The sequence below is a fragment of the Sorex araneus genome, chromosome 6 (genome assembly GCF_027595985.1).
Source record: "Sorex araneus isolate mSorAra2 chromosome 6, mSorAra2.pri, whole genome shotgun sequence".
In the NCBI taxonomy this organism is placed as follows: Eukaryota; Metazoa; Chordata; class Mammalia; order Eulipotyphla; family Soricidae; genus Sorex; species Sorex araneus.
This window is the reverse complement of record NC_073307.1, coordinates 158,883,670-158,898,004: the sequence shown is the minus strand read 5'-3', so window position 1 is coordinate 158,898,004 and position 14,335 is coordinate 158,883,670. Positions and strand designations below refer to the sequence as shown.

The 14,335-nt window shown below is 62.8% G+C and overlaps 1 protein-coding gene across 1 annotated transcript in view; it reads right to left on the bottom strand.

The window, feature by feature from the left end:
- Nucleotides 1–1,563: 1,563 nt before the first annotated feature.
- CD6 (CD6 molecule) overlaps nucleotides 1,564–14,335 on the bottom strand; it is a 41,801-nt gene continuing 29,029 nt past the window's right edge. Inside the window, 13 exon segments of the mRNA XM_055143814.1 lie at nucleotides 1,564–1,628; nucleotides 2,157–2,187; nucleotides 2,189–2,262; nucleotides 2,491–2,740; nucleotides 2,805–2,893; nucleotides 4,817–4,930; nucleotides 5,892–5,990; nucleotides 6,837–6,980; nucleotides 9,360–9,425; nucleotides 10,553–10,855; nucleotides 11,288–11,599; nucleotides 12,297–12,638; nucleotides 13,863–13,964. Of these exon segments, the coding sequence (XP_054999789.1) occupies nucleotides 1,564–1,628; nucleotides 2,157–2,187; nucleotides 2,189–2,262; nucleotides 2,491–2,740; nucleotides 2,805–2,893; nucleotides 4,817–4,930; nucleotides 5,892–5,990; nucleotides 6,837–6,980; nucleotides 9,360–9,425; nucleotides 10,553–10,855; nucleotides 11,288–11,599; nucleotides 12,297–12,638; nucleotides 13,863–13,964 (1,991 nt within the window).

Below are 14,335 nucleotides of genomic sequence, written 5' to 3'. Positions count from 1 at the left end.
AACTGACCAGGACCTAGGAGGGGCTAATGGGGTGGGTGAGTAGGGAGGGGAGTAGGGTCGAGTAGGAAGGAGGAATTGGTGGGCTCGGAGTCTGGAATTCCCGACACGTGGGGCTCGGGTTTCCGCTGAGCCTGGCCGGAGGATGTGGGATGTCCCTTCCCCTGTCCCAGGGGTGCAGAGAGCTGCTAACCCCCGCCCCGACCCGGGTACCGTCACAGGATGTGGCATGGTCGCTGCCACAGACCCCTTTCGGGCCCACTCCATGCCCTCTCCAGCAGGGGGGTTTCCAAGGGAGGAGCCGGTGGAGGGGTCATCGGCCCGCGGGCTCCCGGACAGTTCCTGGAAGCCTCCCTGGTGAGGCTTTGGCCGAATCCAGACTCGGTGGTTCTCCAGCTGCTGGCCACTCACAGAAGGTGCCTGGGCGCTGCCTCCTGGGGGCAGGCTGTACTTTTTGTGTGCCCCGGAGCGATCTCTGTGCCCGGCCACCGAAGGCTTGGCGGTCTGTCCCCATGGATGGAGCAGCCACATCTAAGGCAGTCACACGCATCCCATGCAAATACCCACACTCCCACATAGGGCACAACGAACGCCCATGTATGTGTTCACACGCACACATATTCAGGCACACACACACAAGCATGGCTATACATTCGAATGCGTATGAATGTGTACGCATGTGCACACATGTATGGAGTGGCATCTATGTATGTGCACACACGTGCACACGTACAAGTTAAACTACCCCGCCTCCCTCCCCTCCCCCCCACACCCCTGCCGCCCCAACAAGCTTTCTGGACCCTGTAAGTTCAAGGACTTGTCACTCCACGCCCTGCTTTCAGTGAGCTGTTACTTTAATCTCCAGGAGCCCAGAAACTGCCCCCAGGCTGCTCAGAACAGTCACGGCCACAGCTGGGCGGTGACACGGCCACAGCTGCAGCCTCCCAGTCTCTCCTGGCTGGCAGCTCTGCTGCTTTTGCCTCCCCACCAATGGGAAAGAGCCCCCGGCTGCGTTTTGGGGGGTCTGACCTAGGTCTCCTCTGCGGATCGCAGGCAGCTCCTAATAAGGCGCTGTGGTCTGGGGTGGGCGTGGCCACGAAGGCCTGGCCCCTCCCCCTCCACCCCCCCCCCCCCCCCCCCCCCGCCTCCGAGGGTTCCCGGGCTGTGCCCAGGCAGGTGGGCTGCATTCTGCACACAGTCCCCAACCAGGGCGGAGCCTCCACAGCCCACGAGGGCTGGAGGGGCCCTGCCAGCTACCCCCAGGGCTGGAGCCAGCTGAGGTCCCGGGGAGCTCGGACACAGAAGGGTCCCCCCCCCCCCCCCCCCGGCCCGGCCCAGCCCCTCAGAGGCCGCTCACACCTTTGCGGCCGCCAGCACGGGGGTCCAGGGGGTGGCTGCCTGGCTCTGGGAGGGGCTGTCCCGGGTTTTGTTTGGTTGTGGGGGTCTTGGCACTCCCAGGCAGGCTCGCAGCCCCCTGGGAGGACGGTGCTGAGGCAGGGGAAGGAGGGGGAGCGGGAGTCCGGGGGGGGGGGGGCGGTGGTGGGAGCTCGGGTGTCGCCGACCTCCCTAGGCTGCGCCGATGTCGTCATAGTCCTCATTGTCGGTGGACCCCGGCTGGGGAGTGGCAGACCCTGTGTGATGGGAGGTGGGGGGTCAGCAGGGGGTGGGGGGGTCACCGTGAAGCCGTCATATTCACCACCACCTCCCTGCCTCCAGCCTCACCCTCAGGGAGCCTTAGCTGTGGGAGAACCTCGTCACCACGGCCTCCCCCAAGGTCCGCTTGGATGCCTCCGCGGACGGGGGGCTCACTCCCTTCCCTGGCGTTCTTAGCATGTCCCTGTTCCATCCACACTCCACCAACTGCCTATGTTTGTTGGCAAAATCAAAGGCCCGTTTTCCCGTGTCTTCCGGAGAGAGACACGGGGGTTGAGGTACTCGCCTTGCAGGTGGCCGGCCCCGCCGGGGTCCTCAGCACTGCATCCGGTCTCCTGAGCCCCGTCGGGAGTGGCCTCTGAGCACAGAGCCAGGAGCAAACCCTGAGCACTTTCAGGCATGGCCCAAACCTTGCCCCCCCCCCCGCTACAACAAAATCCCCTTTCTGGGCGGAGGGAGAAATCCACAGCCCTCCCCGCCGAACCCCCAGTCCCAGCCACCAGCACCTGGATATGCAAACTGCTCCTCTCCAGGGGGGCAGGGGAGGGGGCTTGAAGTTCTGGTACCACTCTCCAGAGGAGGTGCTGGAGCTGTCATCAGCCGAGGGGCCTGCTGGAGACCCCAGAGTCAGCCACCCACTGGCAGGGGACAGCCAGCTCACCAGTTACCAGGCCCTCCCACATGGAAGGCCCAGAGAGGGCGCTGAGCAGGGCCAGGGTCACCCAGCAAGTGGCCGCAGAGCACGGCCTGGCCCAGCGCTTGCTCCCCCCGCTGGCTGCTTCTCTGGCAGCAGGAGGGGACGGGTCGGATGTGCACAGGGGCCCCTGGGGTCCGCGGTACCAGAAAAGGTCCCCTGGGAGCCGGCCAGCTCCAGACTGGGGGGCTGCTCCGGAAGAGGGTTCCTGTCTGTGCTGGGGGTCCAGGGAGGGCGCCTGCCGTGGGGGCCGTGGGGGCTGTTGCAGTACCCTTCGCCGGAAGAGGTGCTGGAGCTGCTGCCGCCCCGGGCCGGGCGCTGGGGGCCCAGGGAAGGGGTGTCTGCGGGGCAGAGGCAGGGAGGGAGGGTGAGGGAGGCGGTGGGGGTGGGGGGAGCCTGCAGGGGGCGCCCTGCTGCCCAGGTGGAGAGCAAGATGTCCCCCTGGGGGCCGCCCCTGCACCCCCGTCTGTGACTCACCCTCCTCCACGGGTGGCATCTGGAACCGGTTCTGTCGCACCTGCTCCTCCGTGACTCGGTGGCGCTGGGAATCTGCAAGCAGAGGGTGGGCAGGGCGGGCTGGGGACTCGCAGGGACCTGTCCGAGGTGGAACGGGGCGGGGTGGGGGGAAGATCACCTCGGGGGGCTCCCAAGGGCCTTTGCCTTTCCCTTCGGGTCCCATGAGAGTTTCCTAACCCAGCATCCTCAGGTCCCCTGCAGAAACTCCAGTGCCAGCACCTCTGCCTCCAAGTGCCAATACTTAAGGGGGGGTCTCTTGGGGGAGTCCTGGGCTCCCCGCTCTGCCCGAGCAGTCAGGCCAGTGCAGGGTCCTTTCCCCAAGGAGCCTCCTGGAGCATCTGAGTCTGTGCGCCGGGCTCAGGGACACCTTGGCATCAGGACCCCGTGACAGGGCATCATAAAAACTGAGTATCGGGGACGGAGTGATAGCACAGCGGGGAGGGTGCTTGCCTTGCACGCGGCCAACCCAGGTTCGATCCCCGGCATCCCTTATGGTCCCCCAAGCACTGCCAGGGGTGATTCCTGAGTGCAGAGCCAGGAGTAACCCCTGTGCATCGCTGGGTGTGACCCAAAAAGAAAAAAAAAACCCTGAGTATTGGGGCTGGAGCAATAGCACAGCGGGGAGGGCGCTTGCCTTGCACGCGGCTGACCCGGGTTCGATTCCTCTGCCCCTCTTGGAGAGCCCGGCCAGCTACCGAGAGTATTGCACCCGCACGGCAGAGCCTGGCAAGCTACCTGTGGTGTATTGGATATGCCAAAAACAGTAACAATAAGTCTCAGAATGAGAGACGTTACTGGTGCCCGCTCGAACAAATCGATGAGCAACGGGGTGACAGTGACAGTGACAGATCGGGGCTGGAGCGATAGCACAGCGGGGAGGGCGTTTGCCTTGCACGCGGCCGACCTGGGTTCGATTCCCAGCATCCCATAGGGTCCCCTGAGCACCACCAGGAGTAATTCCTGAGTGCAGAGCCAGGAGTCACCCCTGTGCATTGCCGGGTGTGACCCAAAAAGAAAAAAAAAAGCCTGAGTATCTGGAATCCTGAGTTAGGGCTCTCATAGTGGGGCCCCCTTGACTTTCAGTCTCTGTGCCATGGGGGTTCAGGGTCACGGATTTGGGGAGATACATCAGCCCGTGTCCCAGTAGAAGCCAGATCGCTGAGTCCCAGTCGGGGGCGGGGGTGGGGCTGGTGGCTGGCTGTTCCCAACATGTCTGTACCCTCATGAGGCAGGAAGCCCTCGGGCCTCAACTTCCCCTTTAGATGTGAAACCTTTGAAGCGGGTGCATGGGTGTCACCTTGGGGGGGGATCCTGGCTGTCCCCCAAATCCCGCTGGGGTGAGTCTTCTGGAGCATGTGGGTAAGGACACCTGAGGGGCTCAGAGAGGCAAGAAAGGAGCCCGCCCCCTTCCTCAGGCCATTTGGGGTTCACTCTGCCACACTCGCACCCCGACTTCTACCGCATTAGGAGCCTTGGGGATTTCTGACAAGCCCCCAAGGATGCCCTGATGTGCTCGGGTCCCTCTGCTCTCATCCAGCCCAGCACTGCGGGGACTGTGAACTCAGCACTGCCTTCCTTCTCGCCCCCCCGCCAGACGCCCACCCCCTGGCCATGGAGCAGAGAGAAGAGCTGGAAAAACAGAAGTTGGGGGGGTCACAGAGAAGGGGGCTGTGCGGGAAAGAGAGGGGCCTGGGGGTCTCGCCTGTAAGCCCCACACGGCACATTCAGGTAAGTGGGAGAGGCAAAGCGGGGGTGCGGGCAGTGACGGGGGGGGGGGCGCAGAAATAGGGGCCGGAAGCTGGTGGCGGGTCCCTTGGGGCATGGCCACGTCCCTGGGGCCAGAAGCACTTTGAGATCTCTATGATGGGAGTCCAGTGGGCAAGAAGTCGGGGTGTCCACCCAGGCCGGGCCGGAGGTGCCGGGGGGGTGGGGGCGTCGCCCTGCCCCAGCACTCACTGTAGAAGGTGCTCAGCGCCACGGGCGGCTGTGTGCTGAAGTCATAGTGCTCGTAATCAGAGTCTGAGCCCGAGTCCGAGGGCGGCGCCGGCACCTGCACGGGCAGCAGGGGAACTGGGGAGAGAACAGAGCGGGGGGCAGAGAGGGCCGAGAGCGGGGGGCAGAGCAGCAGCGGGGAGAGCGCCAGGCAGCCCCTCTGGGACCAGACCACCCAGCCCGGGTTGGCCCAGCCTCTCCCCCACCCCAGCCCAAAGCCGGGAATAGCAGCTGTTTCGTTTTCTAATTTAAATTTTTATTTGGGTTTGGGGGGCCACACTCAGCAGTGCTCAGGGGTCCCTCCCGGCTGTGCTGGGGGTGGAACTGAAGTTAGCTGTGTGCCAGGCCCGCGCCTTATCCCCTACTGCAGCCGAGGGAACTGAGGCACAGACAGACTCTCTGCCATTGCCCTGCTTGTCACTGCCAGACCCGAATGTTCTGGGCAGCTCGGGGCCCCGGGCTCCGCGTTCGCTCTGCACTCAGGTTCCCATCTTGATACATGTATACAGACACAGTACATGTACACACATACACACGGGTGCCCTGAGCCCTGGAGAACTCTAGCACTGGGCTGACTTTGGCATTTCTTTTCATGTCATTAAGCTCCTTCTAACGAAGGGGATTCCCTAGGAATCATAATGAAATGTGCTTAAACTCAAACTCCACTATAGCACTTCCTGGAGTCGTACAAATCCACGGAGGATGAGATGAATGACAGATCCAATTTTACCCTCCGAAAATAGAAAGTAAAACTACGTGCCAGGAGCACGGAGCGGGCGGGCCCCGGGCGCTGATCGCACCCCGCCTCGCCACCTGGCAGAGCACCGCTTTCTTCGGGCAACCGAGTTCCCCGTGGAACCTTCCAGCATCTGCTGACCCAGAAGTGGAAAGCCCAGCAGCCCAGGAAGACTGCACCGGCAAGGTCATCGTCAAGGTCGGGATAGAGACACGGCAGGCTCAAGCCCCCCGCCCCGGGCCCTGAACTAGGTCTCCTCTCCCTCTGAAGCCCCCCAGCCCCAGGCCAGGGACACCCACGTACCTTCTTCTTTGGGGTTCGTGTTGGGGACGTCGGAGTAGCTATTGACCCCTGCCTGGGTGCTGGCGGGCGGGTGCTGGTGATTCACCATATCGGGGAAGGCTGAGGGTGGAGCAGAGTCTGAAAGTCAGTTCTGCTCTCAGCTTACCTGGTTCCATGCTTATTGAGACCTTCTCCACATGTATATGCATATACACACATATACATATGCACACATGTATACGTACATGCATAAACACACATGCCATATGTGTTCACCTATACACATGCACAGAGAACTCATGCACACACCATGTGCACACACCACATATCACATGCATGTGCACACCACATGAACCTGCACACATGAACACTACATGTATGAAAACACATATGCACACCACATGCACATGTATACAGACGCAGTACATGTACACACATACACATACACACATGTACCTGTGCAGACATGCACACTATGTGTTCATAAACACATGCACGCATACCACATGCACAGTACATGTACACACATACACACACCACATGTACACACATAGTACCTGCATATACATACACATGAGCACACCACATGTACATGTTTGCACACATGCACAATGAACACACCGCATGTGCATGCACATATGTGTGCATGCACACACCACGTGCCACAGGTACAATACAATACAGTACAATTCAGTACCACGTGCACATGTTCACATGCACTGCATACATATACACTTATGTGCAGCATGCATCCACATATGCACATCTACAGCCTGGTCTTCTTGAGCCCCCCACCCCGGGATCCCACTTGTGTGGGACCAGCTGGGAAATCCTTCCCATGAGGAGGTCTCCCCCGGGCAGGGACACGGGGAGGGAGTGGGGGCTGGGTGGCCACAGGGTGGGGGAGGGGCCAGAGCTTACTGAGAAGCTGCCCTCAGACCCTCCCGGCTCCCATTTGGCACCTACCGTATTTTCCCTTCCCCCGCAGGAGGAGGGCCGCGATGGTGACCAGCGCGCAGAGGAGCAGGGTCCCCAGAACGATGCAGGGGAGGAGCAGCCTCAGCTCCCCGGAGTCCCAGGCCTTGGAGGTCATCACCGTCACGGAAGATTCTGGAAACAGGCGCCATAAGTCAGGGAGAGAGACAGACACAGACGGCCCTGGCCCTTCCCTCTCCTCCATCCTCCACAGCTGACCAGCTCCGGCAGGGGCTGCCCTTGTCCTTCCTTCCAGGGCTGACTAGCCCGGAGCCCGGCAGGTGCCCCGGAACCACACGCTGAGCAAATGACAGGCTGACCATGGCTCCCTGCTCTGCATCCCGGGGCCCCGCGGTGCCCGCGACTATGGGGCACCCCGAGTGTGGCCCGCACCAACCCCAGGATGGAGGGTCTAAGTCGTGGGAAGGTGGCTGGTGGCCTGGGTCCACGGGCTGGTGGCCTGGGTCCATGGGGGGGTGACCTGGTGACCTGGGTCCATGGGGAGGTGGCCTGGTGGCCTGGGTCTAGGGGGGGATGGCTTGGTGGCCGGGGTCCACAAGGTTGGCCTGGGTCCCCGAGGAGATGACGTAGTGACCTGGGTCCATGGGAGGTAGCCTGAATTGATGGAGGGTGGTCTAGTGGCTGGGCCCCCGGGGGTGGCCTGAATCAATGGGGGGTGGTCTTGTTGCCTGGGTCCACGGGGAGGTGGCCTGGTGACCCGGACCCACGGGCAGGTGGCCTGGTCTACTGGGTCCTCAGGCACAGGCTGCTGTAACTGAGGGGACCCCCAAAGGCCATGACTCAGCCCCGCAGTGAGCACAGCAGAAGCTGGGGGTTCTTTCAAGTCGGGCCCACATTCCCTGAAGGCAGGGTAGGGCCCTCCCTGTTCTGCAGAGCCCCCACCGTGGCTTCCTTCCTTCTTGGGGGGGGACCTGCCGGAGAAAAACAGGAGCCTGCCTGGAGGTGGTGTGGGAGCCTGGGGTGTGCAGCCCCCACTGGGGGTGAGACCGTCTCCCTGGTCTCACACTCTCTCCTCCTGCAAGGATGGGGATGGGGCAATCAGCGGGAAGCCCTGGAAAGGGGACATTGGACTGCGGGTTCAGGGGACAAGAGACAGCAGGCAGGACTGTGGTCCCTGGCTGGTGCGTCCCCCTGGTGACCTGGGGAGGGGAGAGTGCTGCAGGTATGGGGGCGTCCTGGCCAGAGCTGAGGGGCTGGCACGGCCTCCCCAGCGTCTCCTCCTTCCGGGACCGCCAACCAAGGCTGAGAGGTTCCCCCCTCCCACGCCAAGGCCCTGCCCACCACCTCCAGGGAGGGCTTGAGAGGACGAGGGAGCCAGAGACCGGGAAAGAGGGACCCGTGAGGCAGGGGGCGTCCCCACCAAGCTAGCCCTTCTTGTGGTTTTCTGTGTTCACGACTTCTTTCTTTTCACCGCCCCCCTCCACGCATTTCACTGTTGCTGATGCTCTATAAATGAAATTTCTCTCTTCTTTCCAGTTTCAGGTTGCTCACTGCTAGGCTCTAGGGTTCCATACTGATATTTCAAGAACGATGAGTTCCTAGGAGACCCACGTCGCAGGAGAGAGGGGCTCCCTGGCCACCCCCAGTTTCCCATCCAGGCATCTGAGGCTCGGGAGGGTCAGAACGCCCCGGCATGACAGCGCTTGCCAGGGGCCTGGCTGGGCCTGGAGCCCCCGGAGAACTGCTCCCTGCCCCCCCTCCCCCCCCAGTGCACACACACAGCAGAGGAGTCAGCCTGACTCTCGGAGCTGGGGGACAGAGAGCCAGGCCTGGGTTCGCAGCCTTGAATGCAGACTGCAGGCGACAACAGCTGGGGCCACCTTCCCCCTCCGTGTGTGGGTTACACCGAGACCCCCCAGAGAGCTGGAGCCCAGGACTCAGGAGCTGGGGCCGGACCCTGGGTCGTTTAAACACCGCAGCTACGCCCTCCGTTCTCCTCCCTCTTGGCTGGCGTCAGACTAGCATGGCCCTCAGCTCTGTCCTCCGCCCTGGAGAGCATCTGTGGACCCCCAGATACCAGGGTCCCAGAGCACGGGGCTGGCGCAGCAAGAAGGGCACAAAGCTCTCAGAAGTGGGTGAGACAAGCCCGTTGTCTGGGGGTGGGAGAGGGACAAACCATGAGGTCCCTGCAGGGGGACACTCAGGCACACATGCACACGTGTATGTCACATGTACGCACAGTCACACAGTCACACTCATACAACACATATACACAGGCATACTCGAATACATGCACACAGAGACATACACGTGCACACACACATGCATGCACACAGCCACACATGTGCATGCTCACATGTACACACATGGGTACATGCACATACATGCACATTCAGACAAAATCCCATGCACACATGTACATAAAGACACAGTCACATGCACACACATGTACAGACACACTCAACATGCACACATACACTCACATGCACACACACATGCACACACATGCATGTGCCGGCGCCTCTAAGAGCCCCAGTGCCCGGTGACACTTACCTTTGGTGACCGGCTGAGCACTGGTGAGCCCTTCAGACGTGGACAGGTTGAGCAGTCTCCGGGCCCCTGTGGGAACACACCGACATTCACCACCCACCTTCTACCCAGCACCTCTTGTCGCCAGGGCTGTGCCGGGCTCTGAGTGAGACACTTGGGGCCCTGGAGTGGGGGCCCTGAGGGAGGACATGGTTAGCCCCCCACACACACACAGGTGAATGGGCTAAAGGCTGCAAGGGTTGTTAGGGCAGAACAGGGACTATGAAAGAATGCTCCAGTTCTTCTGTGTAGCAATGCTTTCTCCTCCTCCCTCCCTCCCTCCCTCCCTCCCTCCCTCCCTCCCTCCCTCCCTCCCTCCCTTCCTCCCTTCCTGGATTTGCCCTTCCCATGGGCTCAGGAAGTGGAGGAATTGGCCTGATGGGCGGGACCCGAACACATCCTCAGGAGACAGGGACAGAGATCACTGACAAGCCCCTGGGAGGGGGGCGTTGCTCCAACCCCCCAGCTGCCCTGGCCATCTGCCAAGGCCACTCCCTCCTCCCCTCAAAGGGAAGCCCCCAACACCCCGAGGGGTGCAGGGGCTGCCCACCCTCCCGGCTGGCAAAGGGCAGTGCTAGAATCCTGCCCGAATCTCCCAAGGGCCTCGCCTTTCCAGAGGCGACAGACACCTCAGAAATCAGGAGGTGCTACCAACTGCAGTCGTCAGCTGCGGCCCTTCCCTCCTCTGGGTCATGGAATAACAGTGGTGTGATTAGGGCAAAGAACACAGTGCTCGGAGTGCCTCCATACAGAGGGCGGCAAGGACTGGCAGGCAGAGACGGGATGTGCAGGAGCTGTGAGCATCAGCCCTGGGGCGGCGAATCAGTTTCACCCCCGGAGCAACTCCAGTCCCTGGGGGCTCTTTTTTTTTTTTTCTTTTTACTTTTTGGGTCACACCCGGCAATGCACAGGGGTTACTCTTTGCTCTGCACTCAGGAATTACCCCTGGTGGTGCTCAGGGGACCTATTGGGATGCTGGGAATCGAACCCGGGTCGACCGCGTGCAAGGCAAACGCCCTCCCCGCTGTGCTATCGCTCCAGCCCCAGTACAGTGCGGGGCTCTTGGCCTCGGGCTCCGGATCCCTGCCCGCCCCCCAGCTGTGGCTCCCCGTGGGGCCCCTGAGGCAGCGGCAGGGCGGGGCGCGGGGCGGGGCTACCTGAGCAGAGGACTCTGGCTGCCCGCGACTGGCTGCACAGGTTGGAGTTGTTGTAGCGCCAGGTGCAGTGGTGGAGCGCGGCCTCGCTGCCTTTGCACGAGTAGTACATCTGGCCGGGCAGGGAGTGCGGCCAGCCCCTGGGCAGGCCTGCCGCGGTGCCGCAGCCCAGGGAGCGGCACAGCACGGTGGCCTCCGGCTCGTACCACTCGCTGTCGCACACGGTGTTCCACATCCCCCGGAAGTACACCTCCACCTGCCCCTCGCAGGGGTCTGCAGCCCGGGTCAGCCGCCAGGACTGGTGCTCTGCAGGGGCGGGGCGGGGCGGGGCGGAGGCGGATCAGTCTCTGGGCCAGCCTAGACCCACCGACCGACGCAAACACCCCCACACCGGCTGTCCCGTAGATCTTGGGCACCCCCCCCCCATATCATCTGCACCCCCACCTCTCTGCCCCCATCCACACCGGAACCCCCGGCTGGAATTCCTGACATCCCCGTGACTCAAAAGTTAGGTCTGTGGATCTGCAGCATCAGCCCGGCCGAGAGCCCGCAGCATGCCCAGGATCCCGTGTTAGAAATTCCAACACCGCCCCCCGCCCCCATCACCACCCTACTACCCCACAGCACAGGAGCAGCGGGGAGACCCAACCTCATCCTGGGCCTCCCTGCCTCCACCAACCCCCGCGGCTCGGAGCCTGCCCGCGCCCCCGCCCACCGCCCACGGCCTGGCCCGCTGACCTGAGCACACCACGCCCGCGTCCTCCTTGTGGCCACAGTAGCCGCGTCCGTGCAGTCCGGGGCAGTCCCACAGGAAGGATTCGGCTCCGGAGCAGTTCACCTGGTCGCGGTGGATGGGCCCTTGCCCCGGCGGGAAGTGCAAGCCCGGCAGGACCTGGACGGCCCAGCCGCAGCCCAGTTGCCCGCATGCCACGTGGCCGTCCTCCAGGTCCCACGTGTCGTCGCACACCGAGCCCCACTGGCCGTGCTCCAGCATCTCCACGCGGCCCGCGCACGGGCTCCCGCCCGCCACCAAGCGCAGCGCTCGGGTCTCTGCGGGCAGGAGGGCAAGGGGTTTGCAAGGCGGGCATCCCGGGGGGCTGCGGACGCTAGGAAAAGAGGACGAGCAGGAGAGAGGGCAGGCAGGTGCCCGGGACTGGGCAGGACGGTTTGCAGCGGGTAGATGCACGGTGCCAGGGGCTGGGACCCTGTTGGACACAGGTGAGAGGTGGGGGCGGGGCTGATGAGGGATCAGCTGGCTACCCAATAGGAGCAGCTGTGGGGCTGGTGGGCAGAGCTAGTAGCGCTCCCGTTGATTGGTTGGGATGGCAGCGAGAGGGCGGGGCCTGCAGAGCGGGTCTGGATCAGGGTGGGTGCAGAGTGCCCAGACCTTGGGGACCTGGGTGCATTTAAGTGCCAGGAGAAGGGGGCATAGATGGCAGTGGGAGGAGGGGACGAGAAGTAAGAGCTGGAGACCCAAACTGGGGGATCAAGTGGGTGATTTGCAGAGCTAGCAAGGGAGCGGTCTGGAGGCCAGATCTGAGAAGTGCCCAGTCTGGACACCAGGTCTGAGAAGTGCTGGGTCTGGACACCAGGCCTGAGAAATGCCCAGTCTGATCGTCAAACCTGAGAAATGCCCGGTCTGATCACTACACCGCGCAGGTGGGGGTATTGGAATTGCGCGCTCCAGGGGTGAGGACTGGGGCGTGCACGCAGTGGAGCGCGGGGCGCGGGGCGCGGGGCCTGTTACCTGTGCAGGTGACCTGGGCCGGGCTCCCGTCCCCGCCGCACGGCTGCTCCACCACCTCGCAGAGCCGCCACTCCTCGCCGCTGCACCGGACGGCGGGCGCCAGGGCGCCGCGCGTGGCGTTGGGGGCCACGCTGGCGTTGCCCGCGGCCAGCCCCGACGGCGGCGGCGGAGGCGGTTTGGGGCTCCTGGATCCCCCGCAGCCCAGCACGCGACACACGGCCTCGGCGGCGCTGCGGTTCCAGGACGCCCCGCACGCCGGCCTCCAGGCCGACGCGCGCCACACCTCCACGGTCCCGCTGCAGCGGTCACTACCGTTCACCAGACGGACCCCCAGCCGCGGCCCTGGAAGAGTCAGACCCGCACTGAGGGTTCCGTACCTCCCACCCCCACCCCGCAGACGCCGGTCCTCCCGGGGAAAGGCTGCCGCGGGCTCTCTCCTCTGGGGTCTCAGCCCTCCAGACTGCAAAGGGAGGCCCAGCTGACTCACTCCCCCCCCCCCCCCCCCGCCCTCCATGCAGGCCAACCCCAGTTCTCAGATCACCAGAACAGGGCCTGAGGGAGGCCAGGTGGGGTTTGAGTCCTCCCTTGCTACAGTGGGGGTCATGACCCAGCTGTTCTGGGGGTCTCTGAGTAACTGCCACCTCTAAACTATGGACAGGGGCTGGAGCGATAGCACAGCGGGTAGGGCATTTGCCTTGCACGCGGCCGAACCGGGTTCAATTCCCAGCATCCCATATGGTCCTCTAGCACCGCCAGGGGTAATTCCTGAGTGTAGAGCCAGGAGTAAGCCCTGTGCATCGCTGGGTGTGACCCAAAAAGCAATAAATAAATAAATAAACTATGGACATGGGTTCCGTGATGGGGTTATAAATGGGGGGCCCTCGGGGCCGGAGCGATAGCACAGCGGGTAGGGCGTTTGCCTTGCACGCGGCCGACCCAAGTTCGATCCCCGGCATCCCATATGGTCCCCCAAGCACTGCCAGGAGTAATTCTTGAGTGCAAAGCCAGGAGTAACCCCTGAGCATCGCAGGGTGTGACCCAAAAAGCAAAAATAAAATAAAATAAAATAAAATAAAAATAAATAAATGGGGGGCCCTCTTCCTCAGAAACCATGCTGTGGGGTGGGAGGGGGCACTCGGCTGTGCTCAGGGCTTCCTCCTGGCTCTGTGCTCGGGGATCAGTCCTAAGAGTGATCAGGAGACCATAGGTGGTGCTGGGGATCGAACCCAGGTTGGCTTCATGCAAGACAAACACCCTGTGGGCTGTACTGTGTCTCTCAGGGTTGCACCCCCCGAACGCTAGCACACAGCTCTACCCCGTGCAGGTCCTTACCGATACCTGCTGCTAACGCCAAGGACCCCGCCTCGCATGCCCCCTCCTTTGTTAGAACAAACGCCCCTTTTCTAGTCCCTCAACCCTCCCGGGAGCCCTCAAGTGGCCTTCCGACAGGGCTGCTCTGTGGTCTTAAAATGTTGAGACCTGGGCTCAGCTAGAAGCGTTACCCTCTCGGCGAGGCGCCTCCTCTCCCGTGAAAGTCCCTTTCCCGTCACCCCGGCCACCACCCACCTGGCATGAGAGAGCTCGCTGGGGTTCCGCCGCCTTCATCTTGGGGCCAGCTCAGCGTGAGGCTGCTGTTGGCGTCGCTGGGCTGGGCTGGCGTGAGGGGGCCTGGAGGGACAGTGGGGGCGAGAGCTGGGTGGGAGTCTCGAAGGCACAGGGATCTGCGGGGGGCCGTGGGGGGCTTGGCTGGGGACTCGGTTGCATCTGGAGAAGCAGCTTCCTCGGTGTGGGGTCCTCACGGCAGAACCGCGGGGCGGGGGGGACAGCAGAGGCGGGTGGGAACAGTTGGTTGGGGGAAATTCATTTGGGAAATTCAGTCAGGACTTTGGGATAACCGGTGGTTCAAGGACCCTAAGAATCATTCACGGAGGGTCCGGCCAGGCCGCCAATACCCCCTTCACCCTTGGTGACACAGAGAGAAAGGTATTAGCAGTTACCTGGGAAGCCCCTGGCGAAGCCCCAAGCACTAGAGTGACTGC